General features: G+C 37.3%; 2 protein-coding genes across 8 annotated transcripts in view; one reads left to right on the top strand and one right to left on the bottom strand.

Annotated features, from left to right (window-relative positions):
- Positions 1 to 21,296, top strand: part of mfsd9 (major facilitator superfamily domain containing 9) — a 123,643-nt gene that overhangs the window by 86,443 nt on the left and 15,904 nt on the right. For 3 of the 7 annotated variants that reach the window (XM_062069803.1, XM_062069800.1, XM_062069799.1), the window contains 3 exons: positions 2,601 to 2,684; positions 10,335 to 10,815; positions 13,836 to 13,942. Coding sequence is in view for 1 of the 7 variants with exons in the window: in XM_062069798.1 (XP_061925782.1) it covers positions 18,864 to 18,950 (87 nt within the window). In the remaining 6 variants the exon portion in view is untranslated. Of the gene's footprint in view, positions 1 to 2,600; positions 2,685 to 10,331; positions 10,816 to 13,835; positions 13,943 to 18,584; positions 18,951 to 21,296 lie in introns of those variants that run through there. The other 4 variants (XM_062069802.1, XM_062069801.1, XM_062069804.1 and 1 more) reach the window with 3 other exon arrangements.
- Positions 7,886 to 15,165, bottom strand: tmem182a (transmembrane protein 182a). The gene is made up of 5 exons (XM_062069806.1): positions 14,914 to 15,165; positions 13,444 to 13,567; positions 10,834 to 10,932; positions 10,629 to 10,766; positions 7,886 to 10,561 (listed from the first exon to the last, which is right to left on the bottom strand). The coding sequence occupies exons 1-5, from the start codon at positions 15,052 to 15,054 to the stop codon at positions 10,335 to 10,337; spliced, it is 729 nt and encodes a 242-aa protein (XP_061925790.1). The 5' UTR covers positions 15,055 to 15,165; the 3' UTR covers positions 7,886 to 10,334.

Here is a 21,296-nt window from a genome sequence, read left to right as displayed (position 1 = left end):
CATTTCTCATCTAGCTATTGCAAGGAATTTAGGGATTTCACCATCTACGGTCCGAAATATCATCAAAAGTTCAGAGAATCTGGAGACATCACTGCACGTAAGCGATGACATTATGACATTTATTTAAAAAATAAAGTTTCTCAGTTCGAACATTAAGTATATTGTCTTTGCAGTCTATTCAATTGAATATAAGTTGAAAAGGATTTGCAAATCATTGTATTCTGTTTTTATTTTAAAATTACACAACGTGCCAACTTCACTGGTTTTGGGTTTTGTACAATATTTCACCCCAAAGTCCAGAATTTGAGCAAGTTTCAGTTAAATGTTTTTTTTTCTTACCTTGTTTAAGCGCATTACATTTTTTAGGTAACATTTTAAACATTTTTAAATGTGTTAAATGCGTAAAAATAAGTCTTGATATTGTACAAACTCGCTATGACACGCTACTATTTATGTCCTGTACTAATTATTTCATCCCAGTCGCAGTAAAAAAGCCAGCCAATGACAACGCAGGAAGACAGATCTTAAAGTACCACTAGAATGGAAAAACAAGTTGACTTTATATGCGTTTTTGTGCTTCATTGTATCTATTAAACATATATATTGTATTCACAATCTGCAAAGTATGTTACAGCACCGTTTAAACATCACAAAATATATTCCGCTCCGAATACCTTCGGCTATTTTCGAAGGGTGACATCACAGTCGTAACACATGTTATCAGATCAGTCATACTGGAAATACGCAAAAATTGGAAAGAGATGTGCTGTTTATCATTCACAATCCTTATATAAGACAAGAACACATATGCTTTTTTTTCTTTGAAGCATTCGAAATCTTAAATAAATAGCTAACAAATTGAGTCAACAGATCGAAGGTCCTCTGTTGCGCTCATTATACTCTCTCTAAAAACATCCAGAAACCGCCAACAATACTCCATTTACATGTTGTGACCTGAAAATGTACCAAATATGAGTGATATTATTATAAGCGCCAATGCACTTGGATAGCAGTGAGCTAATGCTAGCTTACACTGCTATTTTTGACACACTAAGCCTACTACTTCTGCTTCGTCTCAAACTTCCTAAAGCAAATTCTAGATTATAAATAATGCAGCTCTCACCTGGTAGTAGACAAATGTGGCCATGAGCCGAGAGGTTGGTCGACTTTCACATCCCCAATGTGGTGAAAAATGCCCCAAAAGACGCTTCCGGCAAGAACTTTAAGTTGAAAAACTTATTCGGGTGTTACCATTTAGTGGTCAATTGTACGGAATATGTACTGTACTGTACAATCTACTAATAAAAGTTTCAATCAAATTTTCAATCAATCAAACTTTTTTTTAAACCCTTCGTGAGGATTGGGATTGAATCTCCATCTAAACATGATTATGTGAGCGTCCCGTCGGTCAGCATCCCAGCGAGAGTGGAAATATTACAGTTTGTGTTTGTTATATTATGGTTCGTTATGTTTAGCACCTTGCAATGCAGCGGATGCTAGTGTCACAATAAAGCTCCATCCGGGTAGCACTCTGCTTCTAAAACTTATTGCTTAGCCTCTTTGTGTTCGGGCTCAAAAATATAAGGTCCTGAATCATAATTTTTCCAAGAGTAATAGTTGTTGGCTGTCACAAAGTCTGCTTGATTAGCATTGTTGTTGTTGAGGAAAGGCTCTGTGGCTTCCTCATTATCTCTCAAAATGGCTCAGGAATCTTTGTGAGATTGATCATATCTATTTACTCGCAAACTTTGGGAGTCTTTTTGGTGTCATAAATCAGCCATACATGATAAAAGCTTCAATATAGAGGCAACTTGTTTTTCCACTTTACTGGTATTTTAAATGGAAGCCTAAGTGACAGCATGAGGACTAATAACAGTGTTACTAGAATGGTGCAAAAGTTCAAAATCCCAGTGTTCACACATTTAAAAAAAATGCACGATAAAGGGTGTAATTGTGTTGGAATGTTATTATTATTCCTGAGATAGGCTCCAGCACCCCCCATGACCCTAAAAGGGACAAGCGGTAGAAAATGGATGGATGGATGGATGTACAACACAGCAGCTACACAACCAATGTTGTGAAAGCAGTAACTAGTAACCCAGCAGGCACAAGGCATTGATACAATGTTGATTATACATACAGTCGTGGTCAAAAGTTTACATACACTTGTAAAGAACATAATGTCATGGCTGTCTTGAGTTTCCAATAATTTCTACAACTCTTATTTTTTTTGTGATAGAGTGATTCATGAAGTTTGGTTCTTTTATGAATTTATTATGGGTCTACTGAAAATGTGACCAAATCTGCTGGTTCAAAAGTATACATACAGTAATGTTAATATTTGGTTACATGTCCCTTGGCAAGTTTCACTGCAATAAGGCGCTTTTTGTTGCCATCCACAAGCTTCTGGCAAGCTTCTGCTTGAATTTCTGATCCACTCCTCTTAAAAAAATTGGTGCAGTTCAGCTAAATGTGTCGGTTTTCTGACATGGACTTGTTTCTTCAGCATTGTCCACACGGACTTTGGGAAGGCCATTCTAAAACCTTAATTCTAGCCTGATTTAGCCATTCCTTGACCACTTTTGACATGTGTTTTTTAGGTCATTGTCCTGTTGGAACACCCAACTGCGCCCAAGACTCAACCTCCGGGCTGATGATTTTAGGTTGTCCCGAAGAATTTCGAGGTAATCCTCCTTTTTCATTGTCCCATTTACTCTCTGTAGAGCACCAGTTCCTTTGGCAGCAAAACAGGCCCAGAGCATAATACTACCACCACCACCATGCTTGACGGTGGGCATGGTGTTCCTGGGATTAAAGGCCTCACCTTTTCTCCTCCAAACATATTGCTGGGTATTGTGGCCAAGTAGCTAAATTTTTTGTTTCGCAATATAGTTGTATTTGTAGATTGAGACAACGTCGATGTCCAACGTTGGATCCACGTTGTTGGTTAGGAAATGGCCAAATTTCAAAAGGTCAAATCATCGCCACAACCTGACATTGAATAAATGTCGTCAAAAAGTATGTTGTTTCAACGTTGTATTTGTGTTGTAGAATATTGGTTGGGAAATGACCAAAATCCAATGGTCAAATCAACGTCGGAACCCAGTATTGATTAAACATTGTCAAAAAGCATGTCGTTTCTACGTTAGGTTATAGTTTCTCAATGTCAGGACCTAATTCAACAAGTTCTTAACGTTGTTTTAATGTCTTGTGCCTGCTAGGAAATAAAAGCGCTGATGAGTTGATTGTAAACAACAGTACAACAAGTGTAGCTGAGTAGCACAACCAGCATTTTAAAGCGCATGCAGAGATGCATAAAGCTGCCGGATGCAGTTACTGGAGTTGATCAAAACCACACCAGGAGGTTGCCTACAGCCACATCTTACAGCTACTGTACTTTGCCTAAAGTCTCACCACCTTGGTATCAAAGTTTTAGGCTTACATTGGAGTGTAAATGATGACTTCTTCATGCTTGCCATCGCTTTTCTTGCCTTTCATCATCGTCTCATCCTCTATTCTCCTCCTCGCCTCCTTCCAAGCTTTTCACTGACGCCTCGGCCGCCGCCTTGCACAGGTATTTGTTTAGGAATCTCTCGGTGGAAATTACACTCCATCTGCGGTGCTCCATATCAACACACAATTATCACGGGCAATCATGCAGAACAGCGTTCATTTCAGCTGGAATTCCCACTCTGATGTCGTTATGCTAGCTCCACACCTGCATTAAAAGCTGCTGGATAGTGGATGGAGACACTTTTTTTTTCTTTTTTTTTTCATCTTATTAGGAGTTCCTTCAAGACATGAAGTCAACCAGATAAGAAATATCATTACTGGGAGACTGCAGGTAGAGTCAGGACTAATCATGCGATCCTATCTTACATTATATTAGCATCTGGCAACCCTGGTAGCCCTGTCTTGATGCTTTTCTCTACTATATATTACAAGTCTAGACTGTACACCCTCTCAGGATTTGTAAGTGTGGATTTCCATTTGTGCCGGCATATAAAAATACAGTAACAATTGTGCACACTTGCTTGAGACACATAAAAGTAAAAGCCATTCAAATTCTACACCAAACGCTCAGGAGTGAAATGACCATCTGTCTCCAAGTTATGTGACTTCAATTTTTCTGAATTGTTTTAGTTTTTAAAAATTGTCTGTAGGACACTGGTCATTAGGGAATTTTTTTAATGCACTTTTATTAACAAAAAAGTAAATTAGTTTTATGGATCAAATAAAATCTAAAAATTGTGTAAAATAAAAGAAAACGTGTTCACTTTTTTAGTTTTGTTTTATACTCCAAAGAACGTAAGTAATTTTTCTGTATAATTTTTTTAATTGCAAAAAATACTAATTAAATGTTTTGTTTTTAGATTTAAAAAAGGAAAACTCAATCAAATTGAGTTCCTGGAGAACATAGAAAAGTCAACGGTGGTTTTTTTCTAAATGTTTCTTTTTTTATGCAGTTGACAACATATTTCTATATGAAAAATACAAAAAAATGTTAGTATTATGTGTCATTTTTCTTAACTTTGTATTGTCTTATTGTTTTTAATATTAGAAAAACAACAACAAAAAATGTATTTATAAACAGAAATATTTCACACATTTAAAATATGCTTACGATTCTTTGTTTTTGGTTTTATTTTTTCTAAAAAAAAGTACCCACTTTTTTAGATTAAATAAAACATAAACATTGTATAACATAAGGAAATTCAAAAATGTAAATAAATAAAAAATCTCTGAAAAACATAGGTCGTTTGCTGATACATTTATTATTGCAAAGTTAAATATGTTGTTTTTAGAAGATAAAAAGAAAATCAATAAAATGGGAAAAAAAAATGTTTCAAGAGAACATAGTAAAGTCCACGCTGTTTTTTATATTTTTTTCAAAAAAAGTTTTTTCTTTTTTATGCAGTTGACAATATATTTTTACCTTTATGAAAAATAAAAAAGTAATATTTTTGTCATTATTTTCTTAACTTTTAGTTGTTTTTTATTAAATAAATGAAAAACAGCAACAAAATAATTCACAAATTTAAAACCGTACAAATTTAAGAAATACTACTATTTGTTTTTTTCTTAAAATAGACACATTTTCCCTTTTTACTGGCTATATGCCTGCTAAAAACCTACAACATTCACTTAAGTGAGTCTTATTTATTTTTCCCACGCAGACAAAAAAGAACTTTGAAAAATAAAGCACAAATAATTTGGAAAGTGTGAATTCTCTTTCGTGCAGGCGACATTCCTGCGCTGAGTTCTATCTAAAAAAGTATATTATTAAGCTGGAAAAGAGGAACACAGTTGATTGAGACGCATGAGATACAGCGGCAGAGGATAGTCCATTGACGTCCTGCATCAAATGCTCCATTCATGAGTGAAATTACCATCCGTCTGTCAGCCGGGAGGTGTGAATTCTTTCATCTTCTTCTCAGGCTGCCTCCCAACTTGTGATGAGATGCATAACACCACATGTACTCCACATGGAGGCCGCATAAACAAAATAGGACTGCTGCCTCTTTAGAAGAAGAAGGTTTGAGCCTCAAATGGGCCAAAACTGCCCTCTTGTGGTGCTTTACTGAAACCATTATAAAGTAAAACGGTATTGTTTTTACAACAAACCTTGCAAAACTACAATAATGAACATACTGATTTACATCCAAGTTATTCCTGATTTAAGAACCTTATTATTCCCATTGGAAATCATATAAAGTGAATTCATCTTTTCCAGGGTTAAGACTGATAAAACCTTTATCAACTCTACAGGTAATGTTTTGTGTCACATTATGGCATTCTTAATATGTCATTCAAGAAAAAAGTTATATAATTCTAACATAAATAGAACTAAAAGTAAAACTAAACACTCTTTGAATAGACCAGTGATCCTCAAACTAGTGGTACACAGGCTTCATCTAGTGCAGGGGTGTCAAACGTACGGCCCGCGAACAGGATTTATCCGGCCCGCGGGATGAGTTTGGTAAGTACAAAAATTAGCCGAAATGTTTTAATGAAAGAAACTGCTTTTCTAAATGTGTCCACTAGATGTTGCAATAGCAATTCTTTGTATCTTTCTAGATGATGCTACATATGTAAAAAAAAAACAATTAAAAATACCACATGACGTTAGTGCACCAGTCGAGTAAAATGAGCAAACTACATAAATAACATACTGTAATTTGATTTTGATATTATTCTTTTATCTTGATGGATTGAAAATTAACACCAATGAATTGACTCATGAACATTATCACATAATTTATTCAGAAAGTATAAATAATGACAAATAAAGATAGAATACTATCAACCACAACATGTAAGTGTAACAAAAAAACAACATTATGATTTGTACATTTTCAGAATGTACTTGTTCTATTTTTAAACAAAGAAAACAATCTGAAGTTGTTGTTTATTTTTAAGTTATCGTGCCGTCATTTTACCAGTCCGGCCCACTTGGGAGTAGATTTTTCTCCATGAGGCCCCCCATCTAAAATTAGTTTGACACCCCTGATCTAGTGGTATGCAAAATAATTACCGTATTTTTCAGAGTGTAAGTCGCTCCGGAGTATAAGTCGCACCGGCCGAAAATGCATAATAAAGAAGGGAAAAAACATATATAAGTCGCACTGGAGTATAAGTCGCATTTTTGGGGGAAATGTATTTGATAAAACCCAACACCAAGAATAGACATTTGAAAGGCAATTTAAAATAAATAAAGAATAGTGAACAACAGGCTGAATAAGTGTACGTTATATGAGGCATAAATAACCAACTGAGAACGTGCCTGGTATGTTAACGTAACATATTATGGTAAGAGTCATTCAAATAACTATAACATATAGAACATGCTATACGTTTACCAAACAATCTGTCACTCCTAATCGCTAAATCCCATGAAATCTTATACGTCTAGTCTCTTACGTGAATGAGCTAAATAATATTATTTGATATTTTACTGTAATGTGTTGATAATTACACATAAGTCGCTCCTGATTATAAGTCGCACCCCCACAAACTATGAAAAAAACTGCAACTTGTAGTCGGAAAAATACGGTACTTAAGTGATTAGTGTTTTATTTTCCTATATTCAAACACAGTGTTACTGTTCAAACTGTGTTTAATGTTAACGTGGCCAAAAATCTTAAACATATTTGTTAAATAAAACCTCTTCCTTGTTTTTAATGAATACTTGGGCCTCCTACACTAATGTATTTTAATGTTGGTCATTATGGTGGTACTTGGGTAGCAAAGTCTTTTCTGAAGTTATAAAAAAAAAGTTTGAGAACCACTGGAATAGACTAAGGAAATGTTTGCGGAGAGACACTGACACCTTGTGGCCTTTTGAAGGCATTACTAGATGTGATGACGGTTGAAGCTCTTTTTTTACTTGACTTTTGAGGCAGATTTTTCTTTTTTGTCCAAATCGTACCACTTCTGAAAATGTTTGACTTTGTAGTTCTGTTAAAGCAGTAAAAAAAAAAAGTTGCACTCAAGCTATTATTGAGATTATTTGATACAGTAATTTGTTGTACAGAATGATGGTTACTAATATGGAACTGTGCAAAAGTCTAAAGTCACCGCTAGATTTTTTTTTTACAACAACAAGCAAAAAGAGAAGAAACTAATAAATTTTGGTGAGGATCTGAATTAAGGTGCATTTTTAATGCTTGTTTGTCATCCTCCATGAACCAGGAAGTAGCCTCAACCTTAGTGAATTTAATCAATTCAGGGGTGTTTAAACTTTTCTAAATGAAAGATACGGGGGCCACTTTGATATACGTTATGTACATTAAAGATACTAAAACAAAAAACAATGTATGTAGGTCAATCAATTCAATATGCTAAACCATGGGGTGTCAAACTCATTTTAGCTCAGGGGCCGCATGGAGGAAAATCTGTGCACACGCGGGCCGGACTATTAAAATCATGGCATTAAAACTAAAAAATAAAGACAACTTCAGATTGTTTTCTTTGTCTTACTTTGGCCAAAAATAGAACAAACACATTCTGAAAATATTACAATAAAAATATAGAAAAAAATACCGGCAGCGGTAAAGTTTAGATCCATGAAGGAAAGAAGAAAGTGAATCAAATCAAATCAAATCAACTTTATTCATAAAGCACATTTGAAATTTACCACAGGGGTAGCCAAAGTGCTGTACAATGGGCAGGTTAAAAGATAACACAAGAGAAACGAGCAAGCACAACACAACACAAACAGAGCACGATAAAAAATAAATAAATGAATGAATGTTTATAACTGAATACATTTACATATGCATAAACATTTATTTTCTTTTGTATTGTTCTTTTTTAATGAATTAAGTAACGTTTATGACAACCTTTTTCCAAAACACAATATAGAATGTGAGATATAACAGGATAATGCATACATTTATCATTTGTTTTCAAAACGCTTATAAAAAAGTGGGACCCAAAAAATTGGGACCCCATTTTTATGACTTGATGGGGTCCCTGGGACCCCATTTTGAAAATTCTTAGCGCCAACACTGATGGAGTATTGGTGCGTGCAAAACAGCAGCAGGCGGCTGTGGCCAGCGGGCTGGTTCTAATACTAATCAAATATCATCCTGGGGGCCATAGATAATTCATTCGCAGGCCGGATCTGGCCCGCGGGCCTTGACTTTGACACTTAGGTGCTAAACTCTCTGAACATATTAGCTTTGTGGTGTAGGTAACAACACAAATGAGTGTAATAACGAATCTATAACCCTTAAGATATTACTTATAATTATTGTGCTTTACTAATATTATGATTGGTAGCTAGTTAAACTATGTCTTCTAAAAAAACAGTAAATGATTTTGACTTAGTGTAAAATAATCTCAAACACATACAGTATGTAAAAACATATCAATGACAGGACGCACGGAAATGGTCATAGACCATATTGAGTAAGACGCACAGATTGTCGTTGCCAGGTCCCATTTTGGGGAGATTTGGGTCTCATTCATTTTTTCTTTGTCTTATCTTGTGCGATGTACCCATCAAGAACGTGTTTACCGTATTTTCTGGACCTTAGAGTGCACCTGTATATAAGCAGCACCCAATATATATATATATTTTTTTAAACAAATATTTTTCCATATATTAGCCGCATCGGACTATCAGCCGCAGATATACACGTTACTAAATGAGTTATTTACACAGAAAGATTTTGTAAATGTTTATTTACATACCTTAGTTGTTTCCAAACAGTGCCTTTAACACGGCACTTCACACAAAGCAGAAGTCATAATCATGGACCCACTAGCTCCGGAAGCTAGCTCTCCAATCAGCTAAACAGACTCAACGTCTGTTTAGCTGATTGATGGTGAGACACTCACCAAGACGGTGACGTCTTGGTGAGTGTACAGAGGAATTTGTGAAACTGAAACAATACAAAAAGAATGCCATTGTAAGTTAATAATACTAACTCAGACACTTGTAAACGTGTTAGCATACTAGCTAATGCTAACGACGCTTGCTCGATTACATTACGATAGCACGTTCAAATATGCATGAAAACACTCCTACAGACATCACACATGGGACGGTTTAGTAAGTATAAACAGTTTTTAGTTGTATTGTAAAACTTACTAATGTTGCTTTGAATTATGCATGAAGAATTCATACGAGTAAAAACGCTATGGACGGCTAGAAGAGGGAACAGCACTTGCTCTATTAAAAAGGGCATTGCAGCAGCTGCAGTGAGCAAATTCGTTTAAAACATGGCGCTATAGCACAAACAATAACACACCTTTCCAGTTTATTTGCTTGTTTGGTTTTTTAAACTATTTCCATTATGGCTGTCAGCAAAGAAAAATCCTTAAATTAGCCGCAACGTTTTATGAGCCGCAGGGTTCAAAGCGTAGGAAAAAAGTAGCAGCCTATAGTCCGGAATTCACTGTGTTTTTGTCTGCAAAATGTGTCCCGAGCCAATAACAAACGATCCCCCTGCGGTAAATGCTTCAATTATGGCCTCTATTCAATTTACCAGGAGGTGCGTGGTCAACAAAAGGGCTCTCTAATTAGGGTTACAAAAACATTGGCTGTAGGCAACCTCCTTTTTTTTAACTCTACAAAGCTGGCAGCACGTTTATCTACCTCAGCATGCCCTTTAAAAATGTTGAAAGTGTACCCGTAGTTTACAATGAACTCATCAGCGGTATTAATGCAGACTCAGCTGTTTGTTCCATATTGGTTCTGTTGAGAGCTACATTCTTCATGCACTCAAATCATGATTAAGATGGTGTCCTCCAAGACTTTTGCGCCAAACCGTAGTCGTTTCCCAGCTTGATACCGTCTCCGTGTGTGTCTGTCTCATGTTTTTCAGTTAGCGGTAGTGGATCTTGATGCTCCGGCCAATGAGGAGGAAGAGCAGTCCGGCCAGCAGAGAGAAGAAGATGCCAACGGGAGCAAACATGAAGGAGAGACCGTAGTTGAGGGTCAAGTGGAAGTTGGGACACACAAAGGTGCGATGGTAGTCCACGTAGATGTCCACCACGTCCAGCAGCTCTATCCACAGCACGTACATCACCACCACGCACAGCAGGAAGAAACCTGGGGGGGGACGTGAATGATGGTCATTGCATCATCTGAACAAGAAGATCCTGTGACCCCGTCTTACCCGATGCCAGGAAGAAGCCTCCACCCGTTTTGTACAAGCAGTGGTTGGCGAAGGGAGCGGCGCAGATGACGATGAAGCCGCCAAGGATCACTGCTGCCACGCCGACGAGCATGAAGATGCTCCAAAAACCCCTGTAGACTGAGAAGCATCCACCATTGATCCATGGAATCATCGTTACCATCACCAGGTACACGGAAACACTCACTTATGGCAGATTCATACGCTGTGGCGTTGTGGGTGTGGTGGGACACCGGGAACGGGAAGAGGTAGGAGTGCATGCACACTTTGGAGTGCGGCTGATTGGCTGCAGACAAATATTACTCATCAATCGTCACATAACAAATGTGGATTTTTCCATGTTTTTCTTTGGCGCTCAGCTGTAGCCTCGCAGCATTTTAAATTCCACAGCTCCTCACAAGGTCCTCCTGTTCAGTGCTGGAGGGGCCATTGTTCAAGCCCACATCAAAAGAGGCACAATAGCATCACATGAGTCACACATTCTAGCACCATCATGTTTTTGAGTTGAAAATAAAAGCTATTCGTATGACACAGAAGTGCTGCAGAGGCCAAAAAATAGTCACGCTTTGTAAAATCGTTGTTCAGACGGTGCTCAGATTGCTTTAGAGCAGGGATCTCAAACTCAATTTATCCGGGGGCCGCTGGAGGTAGAGTCTGGGTGAGTTTCACTTCAGAATCTGGTTTTAACCATTTGATTAAAATTGTTAACCACTCCTACCAGCAACTAAAGTGACCATGAGCTATGGTAGGCCTTAAATCAGCGGTTTCAAAGTCATTTTAGACCGGGGGCCACGTGGAGAAATATCTACTCCCAAGTGGGCCGGACTGTTAAAATCACGGCACGATAACTTAAAAATAAAGACAACATCAGATTGTTTTCTTTGTTTAAAAATAGAACAAGCACATTCTGAAAATGTACAAATCATAATGTTGTTGGGGTTTTTTTACACTTACATGTTGCAGTTAATAGTATTCTATCTTTATTTGTCCTTATTTATACTTTTTGAATAATTGATGTGATAATGTTCATCAGTCAACTCATTGGTGTTAATTTTCAATCAATCAAGATAACAAAAATAATATCAAAATGAAATTACAGGATGCTATTTATGTATTTTGTTCATTTTCCTCAACTGGTGCACTAACATGATGTGGTTTATTTTTTTTTACATAGGTAGCATAATCTACAAAGATACAAAGAATTGCTATTGCGACATCTAGTGGACACATTTAGAACAGCTGTTTCTTTCATTCAAAAATTTTGCTAACTCATCCCGCGGGCCGGATAAAACCTGCCATACGTTTGACACCCCTGCCTTAAAGCATTGTAAATGTGAATGTGTATGTGAAAATGTTATATTTTGACGGTTGCGTTCCCTAGGACATGGTCAGAGACACGTCTGCTTGCTTACATGAAGTTGCTCTTTCTGTTCTTCAAAGTGTATTGGTTGTGTTGTCATTTTTGTGTTTGTACCGTTATTGTAGTTCACGTTCTTGCTAGTAGGAGTCAAGATTACACAAACACATTTAACCGTTCGCCAGGGTGCACAGGCCACAATTACACTAAGCCAAACTATGAAGTTAAGTTAAGGACAGGGCCACAAAATATGGGCCCGTGAGCCACAAGTTTGAGAAACCTGCTTTAGAAAATGTTATAACCTATTCAGTGGCCTAGTGGTTAGAGTGTCCGCCCTGAGATCGGTAGGTTGTGAGTTCAAACCCCGGCCGAGTCATACCAAAGACTATAAAAATGGGACCCATTACCTCCCTGCTTGGCACTCAGCATCAAGGGTTGGAATTGGGGGTTAAATCACCAAAAATGATTCCCGGGCGCGGCACCGCTGCTGCCCACTGCTCCCCTCACCTCCCAGGGGGTGAACAAGGGGATGGGTCAAATGCAGAGGACAAATTTCACCACACCTAGTGTGTGTGTGACAATCATTGGGACTTTAACTTAACTGATTTAGAAAATGTTGAATTACTTTATTTATTTTACAACGTGTAAATAACTTTACTGTAATTTTTTTCTAAATTATATTTTTGAATAATTCTACAAACTAAAATGTGATTCTTCCTTTATGTCATAGTAATTAAATAATTGAATTAGTTTTTTGTATATATTTATATATATATATATATATATATATATATATATATATATATATATATATATATATATATATATATATATATATATATATATATGTATAGGAAATATTAAAAGTTGGAAATGTTTAATTTGAATCAAATTAAATGATTGAATTATCAAATATGTGCTAAGAATAATTTACTACAGTAGAGAATTTGATTTAATTGTTTTATTTGATGAAAACATATTTGTAGTATATTTGGCTCATATGTGATTTTAACTTTAATGAGGGTTTATTTTTCCTTTTAAACAAAACAAATTTGATATCGTTTTAAACATATTCCTTATTGCCTTTCACCTTCTTCCATTAAAGGTCTGGAAAACATTCATGAAATATTTAGCGATGGAATTTGAAAGTTGGTCATTTTCCACATTAATTAGTTCATTATGATTAATATGAATTAATGCACGATATACAAACAGAATGAAATAAAATAAATCTGCATCGTCCATCGAGGAGGAAAATTGTCTTTAGCTCAACATAATGAAAAAAATGCTAATTTATATTAATCCATTTTTTTATTTAATCAAAAATGTTGTTGAATATTTGATCCGTACGGCATTTGAACTTGAATTCATGACAACCCAATAGCTCTGCTTCTTCCTACTCCTTTTCAGACAAGTTAGCCATAATCTTGTCTGACTTACTGAACCAAAGCTTCCATAGCAGGTCCTCATCCTCCACGTTGCTACCGAAGGAACATTTCCAGAAGAAGCCCTCGTGGTACAGAGTGACCCCACTAGTGACATTCTGCACCACTATGTCTCCACGCTGCAAGAGAAAGATGAATTATAAACTGCTGTGTGTTCTGGTGAATCTTCATTGTAATCATGGTTTCTGGGTCACGACGGGCAGGTGTGCAGTCAGCGGCCAAGAGATTCCCCTCACTGGGAGTCAAAGGTTGGGCAGAGCACGGCTCCTGCTGCTGACCTTGTGATCACTGGTGGTCTCTATTTTTACCTTCATGCTTCTGATGTATTGATGGGTTAGTGTAAAAGAGACATCAAACCACGCATTTCTCATCACTTTTTCTTTTCAGGGTGAGCAGCAGCCCGTCCCGGATGATGAAAGGCGGACTACACCCTGCACTGGTCACCTGTCAATCAACCACAGGCCGAATGCGAACGGGCCATAGATTCCACTCAGGTATGTGAGCCACTATACTGGACACTACCAACACACTTTTTAGAAAATTACTCAATACTTTTGTAATGTACACTTAGCGGTATAAAACATTGTATTAATAACATTATGTTTTATTATTTAAAATAACGAGATATGATGAAATTATTTGAAGTGTCTTAGATATAAAGCATTGTTGTGTAAAAAGTGAAAAGTAAAACCGAGTTTTAGTTTTTGTTTATGTTTGCATTTAACTAATTAGAATTTCTTACATTGCTTTATTTTTTGTGATTTTTTTTTAATAATGTTTTTATTTTCTGCCCTGAAATAAAAAAAACATGCTTAGTTTTGATTGAAACCTACAGAGCAGATATGATTTAACAACATATTTTATCATCATTCAAATGACCTCAAATGTAATGTACACTTCTAGTTCATATTATTTTGTATTTATTATTTTTCAATAAAATTATGTAAACTTATTTTATTTTCATACATTTATTAATTCAATTAAAATACATTAAAAAAAACTATTTAATAGAAAACAATGGCCTCAGAAAAATGTAGCAATATGATTATTACTGTGGTTGTACTGTAGTTTACAGGTACATTTAACGGAACTGAAATATTACAAACATCTTAAATGTGCAAACTACAACCACAGTATTCACCATATTGATACAATCTAATAATAATAATCATAAAAATCATAATAATAGTTGTTCCTAATGTTTTATCTGTTGGGTGTTTCAGAGAGTAACTAATAGCTGTGTACATTATATATCCACTTTTTTTTTATGTGGTAGAAAGCAAGAACTCAGACTCCCTCTATGTAAAGCTAGTCGCGATATTTAACCCTGGCATCACAATACCACATGGGACCGCTGGTATTTTGTTTTGGAGTCCTGCTGAAAGCTGGCTCTCTGCTTATAGCTGCACATCGCCAGCAAGTCCCAGGGTACACATAGGAGAAACAACTATGCTTCTTCACCTACCTCTAAAGTGGTGTCAGTGGTAGGATGAGTGCAGCTCTCCGAGGCCAACAGCCAGTAATCTGTTCCAAACGAGAGGAGGACAAAGACGACAGCCAGGGCCCCGAAGAGGCCCGCAAAGAACAAGGCCACGCTGAGCTTCATTGCTGGTGTGGAGGAAAGAGCAGAGAGTCTAGAAGTGGACACCCTATAGGACAATATGGAGACACAGGAGCTTGTTAATCCAAGCTGCTCCACGTACGACTGAGGCTGAGGTTGTTGCACATGACTCCTCTGGTACCCCCCCTCCACCCAAACAGCCTGCGGGCTATTTTTGAGGTCTGACTGACTGCAACTGACTAGTGTGGGCAGGGATGGGATCCAGGCTGAAATAACTAGCGGCAACTGGACACCCAGTGTGGCACGGGAATGTCAGGGTGTGAGACGGACAGGACTCAATACTGAGCAACATATTTATTACACGTGCATATAACCCACATTATAACTTTTGTCGTATATATCAATTTTACATTTACGTTGCAAAAAAAAGCATGTGACGCCGTGAACCGTCTGACCTGCTGGCTTACTAGCGTCTAAGGGGCATATTTGGCAGTGAACCTATATGTAGGCACAGGGTTAATTTACACACTGATGTGACCCTGTGACGGTTAATAGAACCACCCCACCCATGTACTCACTGATGTAGTCCTTGAAAAAGAATAACTCAATATTTCTACACATTTTTTACAGTTGTGTGGTTGTTGAGTTCTTAAAATAATGCACTACCATTTAAAGTTGTGAAACAAATGAATGTAATATTTTTATTTGGTTACTTTAAGATATATGAACTAGGGCTGTCAAAAGTAACGCGTTAACTAATGTGATTGATCACAAACAATTTTTGCATTAATCATATACACACTTAAATGAATCATGCAATTTATTTTGACCGTACTGTAGGGCATTCATATGGCCTCATTCCTGGGTGGATGTGGAGGTTATTCATTTTGCAATGCAGTCTACTGAAAATAACTGAAAGTGCCACTCCACATAGCAATTGACGCTGTGGTCAAAGTTGGAATAGCCACAAAAAAATGTTTTAAGATATTCAACACTCTACTGCCATCTGGTGGCTAAAGTGGATGCCCCCACCCCCAATAAAGGTTTTCACGTTTCATGTGTCAGGTAAACTGCAACGATAGCATATTTTGACTGTACAAGCTATTTTACATTAACCGCTATACTGTCAGTAATCAGATCAAAACTTCACCAAAATGATACTCCAAAATGCAGCCTAAAATAAATTTGGATAAAACTGCAAATAAATGACATGTAATCAAGAAACACTTTTTAAAACGTTTCTGGTTGACATTCTGATAAAAAATAATTTGCATTTGTGTACAAATACAGTGTTTCCCATACACTGCCAAGATACCTGTGGCGGTGGGGGCGTGGCTATGGGCGTGGTCACCATGACATCATCGAGTAATTTGCATAATTTACTACAATGATATGATTTTCTCTAAAAAGGCTCAAAAAATGTATACTTACTAATTAATAATAACAGTTTTGTTTTAAACGTCCATCCATCCATCCATCCATCCATCCATTTTACAATATAATTACAACACTTTATGTACATATTTATATACAGATTTGAACAATAAGTTATTCACTGAAATATATTTATTAATTGTGGTTCTTACAAAAAATATATCTTATAAAATATAAAAGCTAAAATGTCTCTTAAAGCTCTGCCCCTTTAATTAGTGCATACTAAATAATTTAACTTTAGCCTACTACTACAACCATATTATTTACCAGCAACATAAAGTGAAACAGAGGCAGAGGTGTCCTGCCACAGTCAGTAACAAATAAACAGAAAACAGTAGTGGTCAAATAAGAAGTATCCTACACTTCTCTTTTGTAAAGTAAATCTGAACAGCCCATATGGGCATCTACATCAACTATATGATTTGCCTGAGAAGCTGGACAGGACAAAAACATTTAAAAAAAAAATATATATATATATATATATTTTTATTTTTTTATTTTTTTTTTTGTGGCGGACGTAATTCTTTCGTGGCGGGCCGCCACAAATAAATGAATGTGTGGGAAACACTGAATTATTGGGGTCTTAACTTTGATTATGCAAGTGAGTAATCTGCTGTGATTAATCATGATTGATCCTAATAAATTATTATGTATACATATACATACTGTATATTAGTGATGGGTCCGGCAACACCGATGCATCGGCGCATGCGTCGAGCTCATAGAGCAAAACCCTGTGTCGGTGCGCATACCGCTTTTAGAAAAAGTCACGTAACCGATCATGAGCTGTTTCGGTCACGTGACCGATACGCGAACTGTGTCGCACTGACGCCTCCTCTGTGCCCTGTGAGCGGGTCTTTTCTACAGCCGGAGAAATAATAACTAAGAAGAGAAATCGTCTAAAATTTAATACGTTGGAAAAACTGGGTTTTTTTTTTTTTTTAAAGTGTAAAAAAATAAATGAATAAAATTCCCAGTCCACAAGCATCCTCATTCACAACACGTTCTCTTAGTTTCCATGTCATAATACATGTTCACATTATTTATTGACTGTATCTAAAAAATATAAAAATATATTTTTATTTAAATGAATATATGAAATAAGCCTAAACTAAATACAATGACTTGGTTTATATTATTGTATATACTAGGTCATAAAATCAGTGTCAGTTGAGTCGGTCCATAGGTTGCATGTAGGGATTTTTAATTTCCAGCAGATGTCAGTATTTAGTGACACAGTTTCGACACAGTATCAATACAGTTTTGCAATGTGTCAAAACGCTTCATGACGCCTCATCAACCCATCACTAATATATATCCACTGTTTCACTGAAGTTCATGTTTTGTATGACTTAGTTTGAGCCAGTAGGTGGTGCTGCATTCTAAGAAACTTTAAACAAGGGAAAGTTGACAGACATAGAAAAATAGTGACGTATTAATGTAGAAAAATATTTAAGTTGTCAATACCAATCCATAAAAGTGCCTAAGAGTAAAATAAACAAATATAATTTTGTGTTGCCATACACACTGTGAATACTTTTGTAATACATTGTCTCTAGTTTTGACTTTAATATTTTTAGATTATTGTTGACGTTAAAAAAAGAATTTTTCATAACAAATAGGTTGATTATTTTCGTTTAACAGACTTTTAATTTAATTTAATAATAACAATTGACAAGTCAACCGGTAGGAGGCCACGGGGAAGACCCAGGACACGTTGGGAAGACTATGTCTCCCTAGGCTGGCCTGGGAACGCCTCGGGATCCCCCGGGAAGAGCTGGACGAAGTGGCTGGGGAGAGGAAAGTCTGGGCTTCCCTGCTTAGGCTGCTGCCACCGCGGAAGAAGATGGATGGATGGAAGTCAAGTTTATTGCTAGCCAATTTAAGTTGTTTTGGATATATCCAAAACAACTTAAAACAATTGGGCTTATAAGCCCAATTGGTTGAATTTGTTTTTTATGTCGTTTTTTTGTTTTGTTTTTTTAATCGTTTTGTACTTGCTTAAAGTTTTTTATTTGTATCAGGACGTTAATTGCTCGGCCTTTGGGACCTGAGTGTCTGTAACGTTGAAATATGTAAACATAAAAAACACTTCCGGCTTTTTTGGTGACGTCACTGAGCGATTCCAACCGTCCTTGTAACTCCAGGGGTGAATTGGACCTTTCCACCCTGCGGTTTCACACGCCAAGGAACACACCACGACCCCACGGCCGTCTCGACGACTAAATATTTTGAGTGCTACTTCGGTTCCTGTTTAACTTACTTTAAAAGTCGATAAGAAAAAAACGGTATACTTTACACGGGCAACCCCGTCCCCTTTTTTGGAGCGACCCTCGCGGGTTTTTAGAGGTGTTTGGGTCATCGGTTTCAAAGTCACTTCCGCGTTGCCGGCAGGGCAGGCGTGCGGTGACAGCGGGAGGATGAAGAAGCACAAAAGTAGCACTTTGTACCACAGAACCAGGGAAAGGACGAGGATTATTCAGTGTATCTATGTGGTTGGCTTCATGGTGAGTAAAGCACAACGAGCGCTTTCTGGACACACACTTAATGACCACAGTCTGAAACATGACTTATTATGTGCGCTGGTCACCTACTCTTGCGGAAACAATAGTTTATTTTAACCATCAAAAACAATATTAAAAGTACCTAAAATGACGTTTTTGCTTATTTCCATGTATGCCTACATATGATAATCCACCGGTCAGGTGATGTTGGATTACAGGTTGTCATGGCAACACACACTGAATTCATCAATGTCACTAACATGTGTAGCAAGATGGCTCTCAGACATGTTCAGTGGTTCTTTGGCTGAACTTTGAAATGCCGGCCTGCACAGATTATCTCGTGTGATCAAAAGTGAATATGCCGGCGCTGACAAAAATAGAAGTACTTAATGGGTTACCGTGAGGATTCCATCAAGAGTTTACACCAGTTGCTGGGATCTCAGTAATGTGGCCAAACCTCAGTAATGTGGCCAAACAGGATGAGTAAACTCGTTTTCATTGAGGGCCACATCACAGTTATGGTTGCCCTCAGAGGGCCGATTTTAACAATGAGTAATATATGAATATACATGTGTATATATACATACAAACCCCGTTTCCATATGAGTTGGGAAATTGTGTTAGATGTAAATACAAATGGAATACAATGATTTGCAAATCCTTTTCAACCCATATTCAATTGAATGCACTACAAAGACAAGATAGTTGATGTTCAAACTCATAAACTTTTTTTTTTTTGCAAATAATAATTATCTTAGAATTTCATGGCTGCAACACGTGCTAAAGTAGTTGGGAAAGGGCATGTTCACCACTGTGTTACATGGCCTTTCCTTTTAAACAACACTCAGTAAACGTTTGGGAACTGAGGAGACCCATTTTTTAAGCTTCTCAGGTGGAATTCTTTCCCATTCTTGCTTGATGTACAGCTTAAATTGTTCAACAGTCCGGGGGTCTCCGTTGTGGTATTTTAGGCTTCGTAATGCGCCACACATTTTCAATGAGAGACAGGTCTGGACTACAGGCAGGCCAGTCTAGTACCCGCACTCTTTTACTATGAAGCCACGTTGATGTAACACGTGGCTTGGCATTGTCTTGCTGAAATAAGCAGGGGCGTTCATGGTAACATTGCTTGGATGGCAACATATGTTGCTCCAAAACCTGTATGTACCTTTCAGCATTAATGGCGCCTTCACAGATGTGTAAGTTACCCATGTCTTGGGCACTAATACCATACCATCACAGATGCTGGCTTTTACACTTTGCGCCTATAACAATCCGGATGGTTCTTTTCCTCTTTGGACCGGAGGACACGACGTCCACAGTTTCCAAAAACAATTTGAAATGTGAACTCGTCAGACCACAGAACACTTTTCCACTTTCCACATCTTAGATGAGCTCAGGCCCAGCAAAGCCGACGGCGTTTCTGGGTGTTGTTGATAAACGGTTTTCGCCTTGCATAGGAGAGTTTTAACTTGCACTTACAGATGTAGCGACCAACTGTAGTTACTGACAGTGGGTTTCTGAAGTGTTCCTGAGCCCATGTGGTGATATCCTTTACACACTGATGTCGCTTGTTGATGCAGTACAGCCTGAGGGATCAAAGGTCACGGGCTTAGCTGCTTACGTGCAGTGATTTCTCCAGATTCTCTGAACCCTTTGATGATATTACGGACCGTAGATGGTGAAATCCCTAAATTCCTTGCAATAGCTGGTTGAGAAAGGTTTTTCTTAAACTGTTCAACAATTTGCTCACGCATTTGTTGACAAAGTGGTGACCCTTGCCCCATCCTTGTTTGTGAATGACTGAGCATTTCATGGAATCTACTTTTATACCCAATCATGGCACCCACCTGTTCCCAATTTGCCTGTTCACCTGTGGGATGTTCCAAATAAGTGTTTGATGAGCATTTCTCAACTTTATCAGTATTTATTGACACCTTTCCCAACTTCTTTGTCACGTGTTGCTGGCATCAAATTCTAAAGTTAATGATTTATTTATTATTTGCAAAAAAAAAAATGTTTATCAGTTTGAACATCAAATATGTTGTCTTTGTAGCATATTCAACTGAGTATGGGTTGAAAATGATTTGCAAATCATTGTATTCTGTTTATATTTACGTCTAACACAATTTCCCAACTCATATGGAAACGGGGTTTGTATAATACATCCATCCATTTTCTACCGCTTGTCCCTTTTGGGGTCGCGGGGGGTGCTGGAGCCTATCTCAGCTGCATTCGGGCGGAAGGCGGGGTACACCCTGGACAAGTCGCCACCTCATCGCAGGGCCAACACAGATAGACAGACAACATTCACAATCACATACATACACTAGGGCCAATTTAGTGTTG

This window comes from Entelurus aequoreus, linkage group LG14 (assembly GCF_033978785.1).
Source record: "Entelurus aequoreus isolate RoL-2023_Sb linkage group LG14, RoL_Eaeq_v1.1, whole genome shotgun sequence".
Taxonomy (NCBI): Eukaryota; Metazoa; Chordata; class Actinopteri; order Syngnathiformes; family Syngnathidae; genus Entelurus; species Entelurus aequoreus.
This window is presented reverse-complemented; position numbering and strand designations above follow the sequence as displayed.